General features: G+C 41.8%; 1 protein-coding gene across 8 annotated transcripts in view; it reads right to left on the bottom strand.

Moving 5' to 3' along the window:
• The window catches only part of PKP4 (plakophilin 4), a 437,166-nt gene that overhangs the window by 40,255 nt on the left and 376,868 nt on the right, over positions 1 to 20,043 (bottom strand). For all 8 annotated transcript variants that reach the window (XM_089659730.1, XM_089659733.1, XM_089659734.1 and 5 more), the window contains one exon: positions 2,237 to 2,420. In XM_089659730.1, the coding sequence (XP_089515856.1) occupies positions 2,237 to 2,420 (184 nt within the window). The remainder of the gene's footprint in view (positions 1 to 2,236; positions 2,421 to 20,043) is intronic.

Genomic DNA, 20,043 nt, shown 5'->3' with positions numbered 1-20,043 from the left:
TGTAAATGAGACACTACATAAAATACAAAAGGTTAATGGGTCAGTAAGCATTAGGGCACTTTAACATGGACAAACCGATCGAGTCCACCTGTCTGTTTTTCAGGCAGACCTGATCAGACCACCCATTGTTCTCTATGGGGAGGAGGATGTAAACAGAAGTGTCTGTTTACATCCGCCTGCATCCAATCCGCTAAAAACAGACAGATGGGGATCCGTTCCCCATCCATCTAGTGGACTGGACAACAGTCAGATGTAAAACAGAAAGGTAGTTGGTTTACATCCAACCACCTCATAGGATATATATACATATCATGCATTTCAGAGCAGTATTTGTTCACGTTCTGCATAACATGTTTCATTTGCTTTACCTGCATCCAGATATACAACATCATACGTCCCCTTATTTTCATTGAAAAATAAATGATCTGTAAATCTTAAGCTGGACATGGATTGAAATTCAGCCAATTAAGCAGGGACCAGCTGAATTTTAATCAATGTATGAGCAGGGTAATTGTACAGAAGATGATCTACCGATCCTGTTGGAAAACTTTGGCTCTGTCAGTGCCACAGGCTAAAGTGCTGACCAGTGTATTGACAGTGGGGAAGTCTACCCCCTGTCAGAAAACAATAGCTCAGTGGAGGATTCCCCCATTCACCTTGAATCATCTATCAGACCTCATCGACATGGCTGCAGAGGGTCATACACGATCCAGAAGGAGAGTATTTTTGTGCTCAGGAGTCACAGGTATGTGCATTATTCCACAGCCAATAGCCTGTACTAATCAATGACAGGATGACAGATGCCACCTCTGTAAGGATGTGAATGCAAATCTGGGCAGTTACATTCATACAGATAAGATGAGTGGTCCTTGATACAAACTGTCTGCATCCAGGGCCACTCATCTGTTGCTGTATGCATGTAACGTTCAGATGTGCACTTATATGTATACAGCTAAGGCATCTGTCAGCCTGTCATAGAAAAGCTGCTGGCAGAAGCTGTGACTCCCAAAAATATGCTCCTTCTTGATGATGTATGGCACTCTGCAACCATGTTCTAGGTCCTAAATTGTATATACATAGCCCAAACATTTTTTTAAAGTTTTTAATAAAGTATTAAATGGTTAAAACCACTGCCATTTTTTTTCTATCTATATGCTGATTTGCCTTTGCTTCCCAGAAAACACCATAACAGAAGTGAGAGAAAATCTCTAGAAGGCAAACAGTCTTCAGTTGCCATGGAACTAGTGTCCCCAATGAAAGACCACCTCACTATTTATGGTAACAATTGTACATTTTTAGATTTCACGTTACTTTTTGTCCCAGTGACAGTGGTTACTATGATAGAAAAAAGCAGGAGAATTTCCTTAATGGGGTAACAGACAGCTCTGATGTATATATGACCACTATAGAAGTAAGTGAGTTTTATGGCTGCAGTTACGTTTGTCATGAATATAATCTTTGAATCTGCTGCTCTGAATGCAAACATGACATGGATAAAGCTCCCCAATCAGCCTCGCTGATCCATAAGTTCAACTATTGAGATCACTCTTGTTAGGGTTGCAGCATCTGCTACTGCTTTCCTTTGTATGCCGATTTCAATGGAGCTGCCAGCCAAATAGTCTTATTTCAGCTTGGTTTTTTATTTTTTAGCACTTATTTCAGTAGCCAATTCATCTTAGATCAGCACATTTTTTTTCTTTGTGTTTTTTAATATTCATTAATTGGAGAGAGGGCAGTAAAAATAGACAGCTGAGCCATGGTTTTACTGCCCCTAAACTGCGCACCCTTAACCCACAAAGGCAGCCAGACAGAAGTCTACTGCAGCAGTAATAGTTTGCTTTGTGGCAAAAATGATACCCCCTGTGAATTGAATGGGACCATGCTGCACTGCCCACTGTGTTGCAAGCCTGTGCAATGTACAAGGTTGCAGCACAGTAGTGTGGGCTTAAATCAGACACTGAGAAGGTGACATATCAAGTCCTAGCTGCCCTCTGAAAACTGATCCACTTCAGATCAATTTTCAGAGGAGCAGCAGGGACTACTGCAAATGAAAGCAAGTCCTAAGGTAGTAAAAGAGGTTACAAATGTTCTCCGCTATATCCAAAACCAAAACGTTTTCAGAGAAAATACATTAATATTGCCAAACGTAGCCTTTTCTTAACATTTGTTTACTTCTATGTATCAGATACAGGTGCTCTTAAGGTTAAGAGTTGAGGGTGAGATACCGATGTATTACCTCATGCAGCCAGTGGTATTCCGTAAAACCGAAGAGGACTGAAACTTGACTTTATGATCGTCGTCAAAAGAAGAATTATTCAGGCCGGAATGTGGAACGATCACAGTGTTTGTGAGAGGAGACAGAGCGTCACGGATAATAGTCATCTTTACAGCATCGCAGGATGATAAGTTCCACAGAACTCCTGAAAGTACAGAGCACAGACTCCATAAAACACTGACACAGGGAGAACACAGCACACTTCTAGACTGTGAATAAGAACTGCAGCAGCCAACAACACTACCGGAACGCAGATGAAACAGAACACCAAAGTCTGTAGGACATAACGGATGGTATAGTTCCAAAAGAAAAGGAGTCAGTGTTAGATCTTTACTTTTCATATTACTCAGCCCATACATTTTCAGCCAAAATTGCAGTGTTTAAAGGAACTAATAAAAAAAGGACATAAATGTCGCAGTCTGTCAATGGCAATATCAGAAGTTTTCATTTTTCTGTGCTTCGCCTCCCCTGTATATTAGTTTTATTACCTGCTGATCCTGCCAGTAGATTAACTTTCCACCTGTAACAGGGTGACAACGCTGTTCATTCTGCAGTGAAATCACTGCAGTATTGTCACCCTGTGGACAGGGTAATCTTAGTTGGACATGTACAGTGGGGCAAAAAAGTATTTAGTCAGCCACCAATTGTGCAAGTTCTCCCACTTAAAAAGATGAGAGAGGCCTGTAATTGGCATTATAGGTAGACCTCAACTATGAGAGACAAAATGAGAAAAAAAATCCAGACAATCACATTGGCTGATTTGGAAAGAATTTATTTGCAAATTATGGTGGAAAATAAGTATTTGGTCACCTACAAACAAGCAAGATGTATGGCTCTCACAGACCTGTACCTTCTTCTTTAAGAATCCTGCACTCATTACCTGTATCAATGGCACCTGTTTGAACTTGTTATCAGTATAAAAGACACCTGTCCACAACCTCAAACAGTCACAATCCAAACTCCACTATGGTGAAGACCAAAGAGCTGTCGAAGGACACCAGAAACAAAGTTGTAGACCTGCACCAGGCTGGGAAGACTGAATCTGCAATAGGCAAGCAGCTTGGTGTGAACAAATCAACAGTAGGAGCAATAATTAGAAAATGGAAGACATACAAGACCACTGATAATCTCCCTCGATCTGGGGCTCCACGCAAGATCTCACCCCGTGGGGTCAAAATGATCACAAGAACGGTGAGCAAAAATCCCAGGACCACACGGGGGGACCTAGTGAATGACCTGCAGAGAGCTGGGACCAATGTAACAAAGGCTACCATCAGTAACACAGTACGCCGCCAGGGACTCAGATCCTGCAGTGCCAGACATGTCCCCCTGCTTAAGCCAGTACATGTCCGGGCCCGTCTGAAGTTTGCTAGAGAGCATTTGGATGATCCAGAAGAGGATTGGGAGAATGTCATATGGTCAGATGAAACCAAAATAGAACTGTTTGGTAGAAACACAACTTGTCGTGTTTGGAGGAGAGAGAATGCTGAGTTACATCCAAAGAACACCATACCTACTGTGAAGCATGGGGGTGGCAACATCATGCTTTGGGGCTGTTTCTCCACAAGGGGACCAGGATGACTGATCCATGTACAGGACAGAATGAATGGGACCATGTATCGTGAGATTTTGAGTGCAAACCTCCTTCCATCAGCAAGGGCATTGAAGATGAAACGTGACTGGGTCTTCCAACATGACAATGATCCCAAACATACCGCCCAGGCAACGAAGGAGTGGCTTCATAAGAAGCATTTCAAGGTCCTGGAGTGGCCTAGCCAGTCTCCAGATCTCAACCCCATAGAAAACCTTTGGAGGGAGTTGAAAGTCCGTGTTGCCCAGCGACAGCCCAAAAACATCACTGCTCTAGAGGAGATCTGCATGGAGAAATGGGCCAACATACCAGGAACAGTGTGTGCCAACCTTGTGAAGACTTACAGGAAACGTTTGACCTCTGTCATTGCCAGCAAGGGATATATAACAAAGTATTGAGATGAACTTTTGATATTGACCAAATACTTATTTTCCACCGTAATTTGCAAATAAATTCTTTCCAAATCAGCCAATGTGATTGTCTGGATTTTTTTTCTCATTTTGTCTCTCATAGTTGGGGTCTACCTTTGATGCCAATTACAGGCCTCTCTCATCTTTTTAAGTGGGAGAACTTGCACAATTGGTGGCTGACTAAATACTTTTTTGCCCCACTGTAGCTATAAATGGAATTTATGTTAGCAAAAACATGATTAAATCAACCACTTTTAGGCAGTGAAACTTTTTAAAGATTTAAACGATAAGTTCTCCTTTTGCTAAAAAATAACAAATGCACATTTTTTTGCAGGTAGAAAAAAAAAAAAGTGCATTTATTATTTTTTGTTGCAGGGGCCTGTAAACCATTGCACCAGTGATCAGTAGATCGCTGGTGCCGTGCAGGTCTCCTGCAGATCTGTCAATATATCTGCCTGCCTGTACGGGATTGTACGAGCAAGCAGATATACAGACAGGAAGAATCAATTAACTACCATGTTCCACAGTGCAGTGATAGTACATTGAACACTACAAGCTGACAGCAGTTAAGGCTGTCGGGACTTGTAGATTCTCATTTACATGGCCACATTTTTTTTTTTTAAATTTTGATAGCTGGCGGGAGGAGAAGATCTGCATGAAAGATTTGAATTTCTTCACAGATAATAACCACGTACAGTTACCATACAACAGGGGTAGGCAACCTTTTGAGCATGGTGTGCCAAAAAAGGTTTTCAAAGAAATTGATTGTGCCTGTTATATACAAATGTCAACTTTAAACACTTAGCCACAAAAATAATTTTTCATATAGTAAATGCGGTAAACTATTTGAATAATAGGAACAGGGTTGTCTTTAAGGAGGGGCAAAAGGGGCAGCTGCCCTGGGCCCAGTCAATTTTGTGGGACTCAAAGCAGCTGTCCCATACTTGCCAACTGTACTGGTTTACACTTCCTTGTACCTGGCAGTCTTTGTCCCAGGTGGTGTCTGATATCTGAGTAAATAATGGCAGCATTCATATGTAAATAGTGGCGGCAATGTGGCATTCATATGTAAATATCAGCGGCATTCATATGTATATTAAGCCCCCTTGTGGTTCCAGCCATCAGCACCTCTGCTGGTGGTTAGTGTAACTTCCCCCTTGCGTTGGTGGCCAGTGTAGAAATGTATTGGTTTTTGGTGTAAAATCCACCATCACATTGGATGTCAGTGAAAATTCCCCATTACACTGGTCATCCGTTTTAATCACACCTAACATTGGTGTAGAAATGTCACCTCCCATCCCCATCCAGCACTGCCACTGATCCCATCCTCCCCAAGCACTGCCATTGATCCCATCCCCCTTCCCCCCCAAGCACTGCCATTGAACCCATCCCCCCATCAGCACTGTCACTGAACTCATCCCCCCATCAGCACTGTCACTTATTCCATCCTATCCACCACTGGTCCCATCAACCCTCAACCCAGCTTTGCCACTGACCACACCCTCCCCCCCCCAGCACTACCCATGAAGCCAAAAGTACTAGTAGTTTTCTGACTATTGGTGGGTCCCCTAACCTTCTCAGTCCATGGTGTGCAAGTAGTGAGATACTGTACCCTTCAGCAACCAATCAGTGAGAAGTAATGAAGTTCTGTAACCTCTAGTAACCAATCAGTGAGTGGTAAGGATGTGTAGTAGCCTCTAGTAACCAGTGAGCGGTAACGATATGCAGTAACCTCTAACAACCAATCAGTGAGCGGTAATAATGAGCAGCAACCTCTAGCAACCAACTAGTGACCAGTAATGATGTGCAGTAACCTCCAGCAACCAATTATTGAGCAGTAAAGGATATGTAGTAACCTCTAGCAACCAATCAGCAAGCAGAAATCATGTGCTGTAACCGCTAGCAACTAATCAGTGAGCCGTAATGTGTGCTGTAACCTCTATCAACCAGTCAGTGAGCGGTAATGATATGCTGTAATGTCCGGCAATCAATTGCTATTGCTGCCTGATCTGCTGAAGTAAACAGATTTTGAGTTTCGCTGCTATTTATTGTACGTCACAGAGCAGGTGGAGAGCAAAGTTTCATGTGGGGAGGCAAGAAAAGGTTTGCCCAGGGTCCATTCATTGTTAAAGATGGCCCTGAACAGGAGGAAAAAATGGAGCTTTCAAGGATAGTAAATGGTAACTTACCCCTTTTCTAGAACACGTGCTGTGAGGCAAGTATGGTGCGGTTGAAATTAATATGTCAGCTAAAGACTTCTGCGAAATATACATTGGAAATGAAATGTGAGGTGATAGTGGTCACCCTAATACAGTTCTCTGGGATCAAACCCAATCTCTGCACCTTCAGACCCTAAATCAGCCCTCATTCCTGCAAATTCACACCTCAGATCACCCCAATTTCTGCACCTTCACACATCAGATCACCTCAATTCCTGCACCTTTACCCCTCAGATCACCCCAATACCTACACTTTCACACCCCAGATCAGCCCACTTGGACATTTAGCTTTAAATGGAATTTATGTCAGCAAAAACATGAATAAATCCACCACTTTTAGGCAGTTAAGCCCACGTCCTGCACCTTCACACCTCAAATCTTGTAATTTTGCACCCCAGATCAGGCCCAGTTCATGTTTCTTCAGGCCTCAGATCAGCTCCAGTTTCTGTACTTTCACGCCATAGATCAGCCCCAATTCCTGCACCTTCACACCTCAAACTGGCTCCAAATCCTGCACCTTCATACCTCAGATCAGTCCCAATTCTTGCACCTCCAGACCTCAGATCAGCTACAATTCCTGACCAGTAATGATGTGCAGTAACCTCAGATGAACCCTAATTCCTGCACATTCACCCATTAGATCACCCCAATGTCTGTACTTTTATACCCCAGATCACCACAATTCCTGGACTTTCACACACCAGATCAGCCCCATTTCCTGCACCTTCACAACTCAAATTGGCTCAAAATCCTACACCATCTCAGATCAGTCCCAACTCTTGAGACTTAGAAGAAATTGTCAAAGTGATACCAACTTCAAAATAGTGGCTGATGGCCTAAGACAAAGACTATTGGGGAGCGGATACTTTGGAGCGGATACTCTAGGACCTGCTTATGTAAGGCATTTAATAGAGTTTTGAAAAAATCACATACAAAATCAACTCTTTGAACCTTGTTAAAAAAAAGTGTTTAAAAATCGCAAAACATCCCGTTAGAATTAGAACAGCCTACAATGATCAGCATCTGTTGGTCAAGAAATATATCAGTCAATATTAACATTTATTGACTTCAGACACTAAAATTGCTAAATATATTCCCTCCACACCTATCCCTATTAAGTGATAAAATAGTTAAGAGTAGCTTTTCAAATGAGTTTAAAAACAGTCACTTAGAAATCGGTACCTTCTTCTGTGGGTCATACAACTAATGTAAATTCATCTGTCATGAAAAATATCCAACACTTCCGAAAGGCGAAACCTTCAACTCGAGACAGTTTGTGAATTGTCTCACAAAAGCGGGTGTACATCATGTCTTGCCCATGTGGCGCTTTCTATGTGGGTAAAACAATGCAGGAATTTTGGCGTAGGACATATGAACATACACATACTGCTGCAAGTTGTAATATATACTCACCCATTAGGAGACATATAGTTAAAGTACATGGATACAGAATGCAAGAACTAAAATTTTGGGCTCTAGAAAGGCTGCACCTTAACAGGGGAGAGAACCTGAACAAAATTCTTTTACAAAAAGAAATGAAGTGGATTCATCTTTCGAAAGCTAATATATATCTGGGGTTAAATGAAAAAATCAGTTTCAAACTGTTTTTGGAGGGCTTCACCTCTAGTAAATCAGAACAGGATCTATGATTAGGACGCTCTGGATATAATGTCTTGATTTGATATGCCTCTATATTGTTTATGGAGTCTGAGCTAGTTATTTGTATTTTGTTGATGGTTATTTGTATCTTGGTTCTGGGGTTGTTCCGGTGGGGGAGGTATGGGGAAATTGTTCCCCGTGTCTGCAGGTCTCCTTACTAACTTTTCATTGAGAAAAAACACTTGAGTTTTTAATTTTTGGTTTGGTTGCATTTTGATTGATTTACTATGTTTGGTATTATTGGTAATTTTTGCTGGTTTTCCTGCTATTGTCCTAGTGCACACGGCATGTGTGGCCCCATACACGATGTTCCTCGTGGAATGGGGGTCCTTGCCAGTCCCTTGTCTCCTCTATAGATTGAGGTAGGTCTTCTTTTAAACCAGACAATTGTCAGTGTTGTACTATCTGTCTCCCTTTTTAGATGAAGACTGGTTGCTTAGCAACCGCAGGACATTTACACGTGCCGGCACGGACCGTAAGTGACGTTCCAACGCGGCACATGCACCGGAAGTGATGTCACGACAGCCCGGATGTCAGAGGTGGACATCTTAAGTGACGGGAGAGATCTTTTCCATGTGCTGGGTATTATTTGACTCATTAATTGAAAACTGGTTTGGAGTAGAGGTTTTGGCTGTGGGGTCCTGAGGGTCTGATATTCTGGCACAAGATGTAGGTATATTTTACGATGTGGTATTATCCTCCTTGGTATCATCTGTTTGGCAATATTTTTTTTCCCTCTTTGCTTGTTTGTGAGAGTGGTTATATTAAGTGTATATAACTGTTTATATATATTCTGCGGATTCCTGTTACTGTTTTTGACTCCTGTGAACTGCTAGCTGCAGCCACCGAGCCTGCATAGTACACTTTTCCAGTGGCCGTAGCTATTACCTGAGGTGATCGCTGCTGAATGCACACAAAGTGTGTGTTCAGCACCCATCACCACAGGTAGTCACTTGACTATGTGAACGGTCACGAATAGCTGCAGCACCCAGTAACCTGTAATTATAGTGTAATGTATGAGCTTGGAGGCTGCAGCTAACTGCTCAGATTCCTGCTACTGCCATTCGCACTGTGGCTAAATGCCCATGTGAATGTAGCCTAAATTAATCACTCAATGCATCATCCATTGGCGGGAAAAAGTCCGGCCAAGGAGTATTGAAATGCCACAACACCTTTGGATCTATCCGGCCCAGTACCATTGAGGTAACTACAGGCGAGTGATCAGAGATCCCTCTGGGCTCAATAGAAGCATCCAAAAATGCCATCACAAGCTCTGCTGATGACAAGACCATGTCTAGTCTAGACAATGTGTTATGGGTTCTAGAATGACATGTGAAACACAGCTCTTCCAGGTGTAGTTTCCTCCAAACATGTAGTCCTGTCCATATTTGTGCACCAAAATGTAAACAACTGTGCCAAGAGCGTGTGTCGTGCTTGCTCCTGGCACAGTTACCAGCGCCTAATGGAAAGCTCCCAATTGCTACTTTTGATCAGGAGCTTTCTGATCATGTGACTGCTGTGACAGCCAATCACGGTGGTCACATGCTCATAAACCCTGCCCCTCGACATCAGAAACCGCTGGAAGACACCAGCCTTAAGGGGTTAAACAACATGTCATACATTCTTCCTACCACTGCACAGATCAACCCTGATCCTCTTCTTCTTGGGTCCCCCAATGGTGCCCCTGGCTCCTTCATCCCCCGTTGACTGCCCCCATAGCAAGCCACTTGCTATGAGGGCACTGGTACAGGCTCTCTCCTGAGCCCCACTGTGTGTATTCATTGACACACAGAGTGCAGTTTCGCCCGGCCCTCTATACCCTCCTGACTGTGGTTCACAGCACCTCTGGTTCCCACTGCTGTGCCTGAGCTTAAAAGGAGGGAGAGAGCAGAGAGGGTCACTACTCTTGTGCACAACACTGGATCGAGATAGGCAAGTATAAGTGGGGGCTGCAGAGTTGCATGCAGGTGGTTTCTTACCTTAATGCATAAAATGCATTAAGGCAGAAAACCTTCAGCCTTTAGAGCCACTTTAAGATATCAGTCACATGATCATGTGACCATGTTTCTATGTGATTAGACAAGGCCATGTCAAAGGGCTGTTAGTGTCTGAACTACTGTTCTCCCAGTACAAAAGTCTTAAGAAATTAAAAAGCCGCTTGAAGCAGCTCAGGAGGTTAAATGTACCAGTCAATGAACTGTAAATGAGCCTCTGAAGTATCTCAATTTGATTTTAAATGCAAAGAGAATCAAACAAGCTGCACTTGGCCATCGATATGATGCCTTAAACTTGAGGACAAAGGTCTATCTGCTACTGATGTTAAGGTGAACAAGAGCTGACTATTCTACATGCAGGTTCCCAAATGTTTTACCCTATGAATTTACCCTATGAGTTTTCCTCTTTTCCCTTTAACTGGTACAGATGCAAGGAGCTTGCTTGCCACTAAGATACATTTTACGATGTTAAAGAAAAAATACAATTAAGCAATTTCATTAAGAAGACACAGATCTGTAATAAGATTCTGTTTACTGCAACAGAAAAGCTAATTACTGTTTTTCTCTCCCCATAATGTTAAAAATTTAAAAAGCAACATTTGCTCTAGGATCTGCAATGCAGATCTGTAATATCATCAACACAATATTGCAGAACTTTTATTGATTTTTTTTATTTTTAACGCTCAATCATTGTTGCAAGCCATCAATGGTTCAAAAACCGACAGTCCAAACAGTTGGGATGGGGGGGTCAAACTTCACTTGGGAGGAACATCTAAAAGGACCTAGTTGGCATATTTACTCTGAGTCACTCAGCCATATTTCATGAGCTGTATGTTTTGGCCCTGAATGTAGTTCTAAAACTAAAAGGTTGTTTGCTCAATTATACAGTATATATAACATTATCATCTAATTGGCCACACATTTGATCTGGTTCTACAGTGATCCTAGCACATTGCTTGTCAGCAATGGCTGTATGAGTATGGCACAACAGAACGTTACACTACAGCTCCCCACATTTCCAAGGTCCTTCAGGTATTATTATACAGGATTTATATAGCGTCAACAGTTTGCTTAGCACTTTACAATAGAACGGGAGACAATACAGCAACAATACAGTTCAATACAAGAGGGAAAGGAGGGCCCTGCTCCTTGGAGCTTACAATCTAGGAGGGAGGGGCTAGTGGTACAAAAGGTAGTAACTATGGGGGATGGACTGGTAGGAAGAGTAGAAGATTCCATTATTAGCTGAGGGCAGGATAGGCTTCCCTGAAGAGATTTTCAGAGATCACCTAAAAGTGAGCAGAGTAGGCAATAGTCTGATAAATTAGGGTAGAGAGTTCCAGAAGATGGGGGAAGCTCTGGAAAAGTCCCTGAGACAAGCATGGGAGGAGGAGACGAGGGAGCTAGAGAGCAGGAGGTCTTGCGAGGAGCAGAGAGTACGGTTTGGGTGATATTTAGAGACAAGATTGGTGATGTAATTTGGGGCAGTGTTATGAACGGCTTTATACGTCAGTGTTAGTGTTTTGAATTTTATTCGTTGGGCAACTGGGAGTCAGTGGAGGGATTGGCAGAGAGGGGTGGCAGGTACAGAACGGTTAGTAAGGTGGATGAGTCTGGCAGCAGCATTCATGATAGACTGAAGAGGGGTTAGCCTGCGATTCGGAAGGCCAATGAGGAGGGAGTTGCAATAGTCAAGGAGAGATATAACAAGGGAGTGAATAAGTTGCTTAGTGGTTTCCGTGGTTAGGAATGAGCGTATCTTGGAGATGTTGCGGAGGTGAGGTCTACAAGATTTGGACAGTGATTGGATTTGGGGGTGAAAGGACAGATGGGAGTCTAGGATTACACCTAGTACCCTGGCATGAGGGGAGGGACTGATGATTGTGTTATTGATCTTGATGGAGAAGTCCGGGGAGGGGGCATGGGCTGGGGGGAATACCAAGAGCTCATTTTTGGAAAGATTGAGTTTGAAGAAGTGGAGCGACATCCATGCTGATATGTCGCTTAGTAGGTTAGTAATGCGAGAGGAGACTGAAGGGGTGAGGTGAGGAGTAGAAAGATAGATTTGTGTGTCATCAGCATAGAGATGGTACTTAAAGCCAGGGGAGTTTATCAAGTGACCAAGGGAGGAGGTGTAGATGAAGAAGAGAAGGGGTCCAAGGACAGAACCTTGTGGGACCCCTACAGAAAGAGGGAGTGGAAAAGAGGAGACAGAGTTATAGGTAACGCTGAAGAAGCTCTGCGATAGGTATGAGGAGAACCAGGAGAGAGCAGAGTCTCTGAGACCAAGAGAGTGGAGTTCTATGAGGAGGAGGGGATGGTCAACCATATCAAAAGCCGCAGAGAGGTCAAGTAGTAAGAGTACGGAGTAGTGGCCATTGGTTTTAGCCGTTAGCAGATCATATACCTGCACTAACAATCTGTGCATACTCTGTGTACTTTGGTATGCTAAACGCTACATAGGCTCACCTCCTTCATGTCTTGAGAGTGCAATCATTCAAACGTCAGACTCCACCAGGGATACAGTAAGGGGGTTTATGGCTAAACAAACCATTTAAATTACATACAGGCTGACACCAAGAATGGACTAAGAAAAAATATGTAACTAGTTCTTCAACTTTTACAGCTCTTGGACAATCAACATCTACCCACTTTGTGGTAACTGGATAATGGTGTCTATGCTTCATGTGTGGACACAAATGATGGAGTATCTTCTTGACACTCTTCCTGAACTGAAATGAGATTTGCAGAAACTACAAAACATCGCCAACATTACAGGACAAGTCCAGCTGAATTTTACTAGCTACTAATAGCTTCATATAAAAAGATCAGCCGTAATATTATGACTACCGACAGGTAAAGTGTATAACATTGATTACCTTGTTACAATGGCAAATGAAAGTAGGTGGGGTATATTAGGCAGCAAGTGAACATGTTGTCCCTGCAGTTGATATGATGACAGCAGAAACAATGAGCGTGCCGATTTGAGAAAATTTGACAAGGACCAAATTGTAATGATTAGAGAAGTGGGTCAGAACAGCTCTTGTGGGATGTTCCTGGTCTGCAGTGGTCAGGACTGACCAAGGAAGGAAAACTGCCAATGGTGTCATGGGCCGTCAAGGCTCCTTGATGTGTGTGGGTTGTGAAGGCTGGCTTGTGTAGTCTGATCCAAAAGAAGAACTATTGCAGCTCAAGTTACTGAAAAAGTTAATGCTGGTTCCGATAGACGGGTGCCCGAAAACACAGTGCATCACAGTTTGTTGAGCAGACCAATCAGGATGCCCATACTGACCCGTGTCCACAGACAAAATTGCCTACAATGGGCATGTGAGCATCAGAACTGGACCATGGAGCAATAGAAGATGGTGGCCTGGTCTGAAGAATAATGTTTTCTTTAATATCATGTGCATGGTCAGGTGTGTGCACAACGCTTACCTGGGGAAGAGTTGGCACCGGGATACACTATATGAAGAAGACAAGCTGGCGGAGGCAGTGTAATGCTTTGGGCAATGTTCTGTTAGGAAATCTTGGGTCCTGTCGTTCATGTTAATGTTACTATAGAGTCCATGCCTTGACAGATCGGGGCTGTTTTGGTTGCCAAATGGGGACTGACTCAATACTAGGTGGGTGGTCATTATGCTATGGCTGATTGGTGTACATTTACTGTTTTGCCAAACATCAGGTGATTTAGCAACTACACAGTCAGCAGACACACATTTCCTGTTTTATTAATGCACTGTCCTATTACATTCCTCTACCTGCAGTCTCTTTATTGGATACTCAACACCTCTGTCCAATAAGCAGGCAGCTGACCCTGAAAGGTTACACTATTTTTCATTTAAAAAAAAAAAAAATGGTAACAAATACTACAAAAATATTGGCACTGAATCACTGAGATATCACTAGTTTAGAAAGCAGCAATCACAGTTGAACATCCCTGATTTACATCCACCTCAAGTATGCTGTACAGGTTACAGTCTTCTATTTAAAAGCTTCAGAAGTTCGATGTCACCTCAATATCACTTCCTTATTTATTTGCAGCATGTCACACGGTTTGACAGAAAAATTATTAAAATCTTCACTTAAGATCTATCCTTGGTGAATTTGTTTCTTAGTGTTTGTCAGACAAGTTATATATTGCTAATCAGATCAGACAACTGAGATCTCCAGCAATTTAGAAAATTCTTGTAAATAACCAAAGTACTTTAGTAACAACTTCTCAACAGCTTATCCTCTTTCAAAAATATTAGTAAGTATCCATGGCATGGTCTTAGAACTCCTGACTGCATTCTGTTGGTATCTGGGTCTTCACTTCCGCTTGTTTACACTTATGTTGGGGAGCAGTAAAAATAGGTTAACCTTGTTTTACGGTCCCCGATTGCCCTCTTAAGCTGCAAAAGCAAATAGTCAGGGTTGTACACATGCCAAAGCATTGCAGCTTCAGCAAAAATCTTACATCATTTGGTACAACCAAATAATTTCTTTCATATGTTCCAAGCTTAACTTGCTAATGGGAACTTTAACGCATCTGACCTCCGAATTATCCTTTCAAGCTGGAGGTTTTCCAAAAGGTCGAATATCATCTATACATGGTTCCCTCGCTAATCCAAATGCTAAACTCCCTTACATGGTCCATTGGGAACAAGATTTACATATTTTTTTCAAACTGACTGAATGGCAGAACATGGCTTAGGCTTTAAGATCTACATTAATATGACATTAAAAGAAGCTAATTAAAAAACACTTTTGAGGTGGTACCTTGTTCCTACATGGATCGCAAGATGCATACTACTATATCGCCTATTTGTTTCCAGCGCTGTGGACAAATGGGTCTCACATATGGTGATAATGCCCCATAGTATCTAGCTTTTCGATTTGGATGTTAAATTTCATCCACTTGGTAATGGGAGTGAATATTTGCAGATCCCCAGAGGTAGCCCAGAAACTACCCACTGAGGTTCCAAAAAAAATATGCGAAACTGATACTATATATAGTTCTAGCAGCAATGATCACTATAGCAAAATACTACAGACGAGTGGTGCTATTTGATTATGTTAAATACAAACAGAACTGGACCATGGTTAACGACAAACATGTATTTTATCTTTCCATTTAGGGAGTTCTCTGGTCATCATATTTATGTGTTATGATAATCTTCTGCTTTTCATTTCCACGCACTATCACTGTACCTTAGATTCCATTTGTGCAACAACTTGAGAGCAACCTTTTAATCTTTTGCTACATTTCTACTGTGTACCACTGCTGCTTTAAAAAAAAAATATTGAAATATATAAAAAAAAAAAGCTTAAGTATTTCTCCTGTACCACCTGTTAAGAGTATCAAGAGACAAAACTTTTTTTTAGTACAGTGGTTTTCAAATCCCTGATGGATTTTTTTAAAATTGTCAGTCCCAACTGTGGAGAATTATTTGCTCTGATGACCATTTTCAACAGCACTAAAACTGAGAAAATCCAAAAATTTGAGTTGTCACAAGTGCAGGAGGTGAGGGATTATCTTTCTACAGCGACACTTGTTTAGGTGACAGCTGTCGAAGAGGGGATTAACTTCACTTTTGAGAGATTTCCTCTTAGTTCCTATTGTATCTACATGAAGTGAACAAAAATCTTCAAGGGGTACCAATGGACAAACAAATCAAAAAACTTTACACGGGTTTTAACCATCCCTTAATCCAATGGTCTCCAAACTGTGCCCTGAAGGCCAGACATGGCCCTTTGCTAGCCTTCATCCAGCCCTTGGGGCATTATTCCTCCCACTGATATGAGGCACTATTCCTTCCACTGATATCAACAGTGGGGCATACTTCCTGCCAATAATGATGGGACACTATTCTTCCAACTAATATCAATGATGGGACACCATTCTTCCCACTAATATCAATGATGGGACACTATTCTTCCCACTAATATCAATGATGGGGCACTATTCCACCTACTAATATCAATAACGGGACACTATTCCTCCCACTGATACGAACAATGGGACACTATTCCTCACACCGACACCAACTATAGGGCACAGTGTCTTCCAAGATACCAATGTTGGAGTAATATTCTATATTGTAAAGCGCTGAGAAAACTGTTGGCGCTATATAAATCCTGTATAATAATAATAATAATAATAATGATATTCTTCCCACTGATACCAATGATGGGGTACTGTTCCTTCAAGTAATACCAATGATGGGCTAATATATCTCCTCCTCCTGCTGACCACAGGCAATATGTAACTGACTACTAACCATGAGACAAGGTTAATTCTCACCGATGCTGGGTCCAGGACATTCTCAACCCCCACTGGTCACAATTTGGCCCTCCTAAAGTCTGAATGATAGTAAACTGACCCTTTGTTTGAAAAGTTCGGAGACCCCTGCCCTAATCGGTCCAAAATGGAAAAACAATTTAGGCTTTACATATACTATAAATGCTGATGTGCATTCAAAAGAACAGTTTCATATAAACCAAAACCACAGTGATTACTACAGCTTATGTAGCATTTCTAATATGAGATTAATGTGCTTGTTTTTGATCATCTGAAATCATGAAACTATACAAGATGGCAGATTATTCCACTAATACACCCCTCTGTTATGCTGCCAATGCCACTGTCCAGCCAAAAGGTGAAAGATTCAGAAGGAGGTGACAGAGCAGAATGTTCCCCTCGTTCTGCACTGTCAAAAGCGATAATGTGAAAATCACTGCCGCATACAAGTCAGCCAAATTGTAAAAAGCTTCTTTGATTATTTTCAAACATGTGAAACAATGACAATGTTCCTACCTGCAGCCAGGAGCACCACTTACACTTAAATGGTGATTGTTCCATTTTGCGGAACAAAGAATGAGCTTATAGATCTTCCAAAAAAGTCACTCAAGTGGCATCTTTTCTGCCTGCCTTCTCACAAAGATTCACATTTATATTCTGTCCAAAAAAAAAAACAACAAACACACCATGCTGGAAATGTTATGCCTGTCACACCTGGTGGTAACAGCCATTTTGTGATCTCGCCAAAGCAAATATTGAGAAAATGTGGCTGAGGTTCCTAGGTAACAATACTGCACTCCTTAGCTCTCAACATTCCCAATCACATAAAATGGCCTAAGCTTAAGGCTTTTGAAGTTTTGTCCCTGGAAATGTGTCTGAGTTGGAGCAATGATCATCCCTGATTTTTTTTGTTCACTTACCTGTTCACTTATGAGTACTTTAGAAAGCAATATGTTCAACAACCATTTCTATTTTCACGGTTAATTTCAAGAGGGGGCCTGTGCTTCACACAGCTCTTAGAAACCCCCCTGCAGGAATCTACAAGCCAACAACTGCTCTCAGCTCTGGTCTGTGTAGTACAAAAAAGAAACTTCTGAAAGCCACCTTCAAAAGTTTTAGAAACAGCTATTTTACCATGAATGCAAGATATCTGATCATCTTATAAACAAGATGCTCCATGCCAGTTTTAATCAATATGCTAGATATCATACCAGTCTTTATTAATGCCTTACCTGGCACATTTAGTCTAGGCAGGTATGAGTGATTGTAAAGTCTTAAGTGACGTTCAAAAGCAGGCTATAGTTTTCAGGCCTCAGGGTCCTAAAATTAATTCATCAGGGGTCAGTGGGAAAAATGCCACTTCCATTGCTGGTCAGTGAGAAGAATGCCTCCATTACAGTGGTGGTCAGAATGTCTCCATTATAGTGGTGGTCAGAAAGCCTCCATTACAGTGGTGGTCAGAATGCCACCCTTACTGACACAGCTAAAATAGATCATTGATGCCATGCAGCTGGTGATGTTGGGTCCAGAACTATGCCAGCACCATCAAGTGGGAAGTCAATTAGTCAGAGCTTAAATGATAAGTTCACCTTTCAACAAAAAAAAATAAAAAAAATAATATATATATATATATATATATATATATATATACACATACATATATATATACATACATATACACACACACACTTTTTTTGCAGGTAAAAACAGTGCATTTATTATTTTTTGTGTTAGGAGTCTGTAAAGCATTGCACCAGCGATCAGCAGATCACTGATGCCATGCAGGTCTTCTGCACAATGTCACTGTATCTGCTTGCTCAAACATCCCGAACGGGCAAGCAGATACTTGCCGACAGGAGGACTCAATGAACTACCACAGCGCTCACAGCGCCATGGCATTTCATTGAGGACTACAAGTCAACAGCCGCTAAGGATGTCGGGACTTGTAGTTCATTCATTCACAGAGCAGTATAAATGAATCCTGCGGCTGTGTGGGCAGAGCCCCGCACAGACAAGCTGTTTTTGAAAGATGACAGCTAGTTTGGGGAACTTCTCCATGTACTTCTGTAATGGGGGTTGGTCAGCAGGCCATGGCTTCAGGATCGGGAACATGTTACATGTTTTACCCTAAAAACAGGTGGAAGATGTAACATGTTCCCAAAGGTGAACTTATCCTTTTAAAAACCTCTCAGCAACCTCTGGAGGAATGTTAGGATTCCATGGACCCTGGTGGAAAATGGCTGCTCTATAATATTCCCACTCTTTTTACCAACTGCTACATAAAAGATTATGTAGGGAGCTGAGGGAAGGGTTAGAGATACTGGGCAAGCATAGCCACGACCTGAAAAGAAAGGGGCTCTAACCTGCAAAGAGATCAGGGGCTGTGCTATGCAACCGATTCTCCTGTAGTCAGATTTCCTAGCAAATTTAAAGGTAAACTTCAAGTCAAATAATTTATGGAAAGTAAAAATACTACAGATAAACATTTAACATACTTTATTTTTCTGCGCTTTATCCTGCGACTTTTTTTTTTTTTTGGTTATTTGTTTGACAGGGTCTCTAACACTCACTTTGAAGGACTGGCCCTTTACAGAAGACACAGATATTGCATGTGTGTGTGTGTATATATACACAGCATATATTTATTAAGGATCTCTATGGGGAATTTCTATTTCATGTACCTTGGCTGCAGTTCCAGTTTAACATGGTTAGAATCATATACACTGACTGACAGATTCTGATATATAGGGGTTGATTTACTAAAGCTGAAGAGTGCAAAATCTGATGCAGCTGTGCGTGGTAGCCAAACAGCTTCTATCTTCAGCTTGTTCAATTAAGCTTTGACAAAAAATCTTGGAAACTGATTGGTTTCTATGCAGAGCTGTGCTGCACCAGATTTTGCACCCTACAGTCTTATGAAATCAACCCCACGGTGTCCCTACTGGGATTTAAAAAAAAATGAACAAAGATGACTTCAAGCAATCAAAGACATCAGAAGTTAGAGAAATTCAGAAACCGAAACACAAGGGTGCAGTTCCTATGCATGTTTACTATCACCAAACTACACCGCAAGGCTTTTTAAAAACACAAAGTGGGATTCCTATGAAGAATATTAACAGCAATCAGAAACCTGCTGCACAATGTGTATGGAAGCAGGAATAGGTAGAGGAAGTTTGTAACACATGGTGCCACGCACATCAATTCATAGCCTCTAGGCATCCTCCTGAACAGTGTGAATAAGCCCCTTGTTAACAGGTTATCAGGGGCTGTTGGATTCATCTCTAGGTTTACAGAAAGCGGCCACGATTCCAAGCACGCTCTGCAGCACTTGAAAGAACACAGAATGGAAGACGGAGCTAAGTGAAGAATGGAGAATATTTGAGATCTCTGACACTTTGTTCTCTTTCCTAGCAATCTTATTTTCCTTAAAAGCACTGAATTCATTTCAAATAAAGCGACAGGCATGGCCCAGTGCTTAGGTTTCCTAGGCAGAAAAAAGGAATGAGACAGTTGGAAGAAAGAAATTGTATTGGGAAAAGAAATATCTTGACTAGTCTTTTCTTACAACGAAAGACAAAAACAACATTATGGGCAGCTCCCGTCATACAGCTGAAT

This window comes from Staurois parvus, unplaced genomic scaffold (assembly GCF_062004578.1).
Source record: "Staurois parvus isolate SC_StPar_1 unplaced genomic scaffold, SC_StPar_1.0 ptg000031l, whole genome shotgun sequence".
In the NCBI taxonomy this organism is placed as follows: Eukaryota; Metazoa; Chordata; class Amphibia; order Anura; family Ranidae; genus Staurois; species Staurois parvus.
Note: the sequence above shows the minus strand (reverse complement) of the source record. Positions and strands in the feature narration are given on the sequence as shown.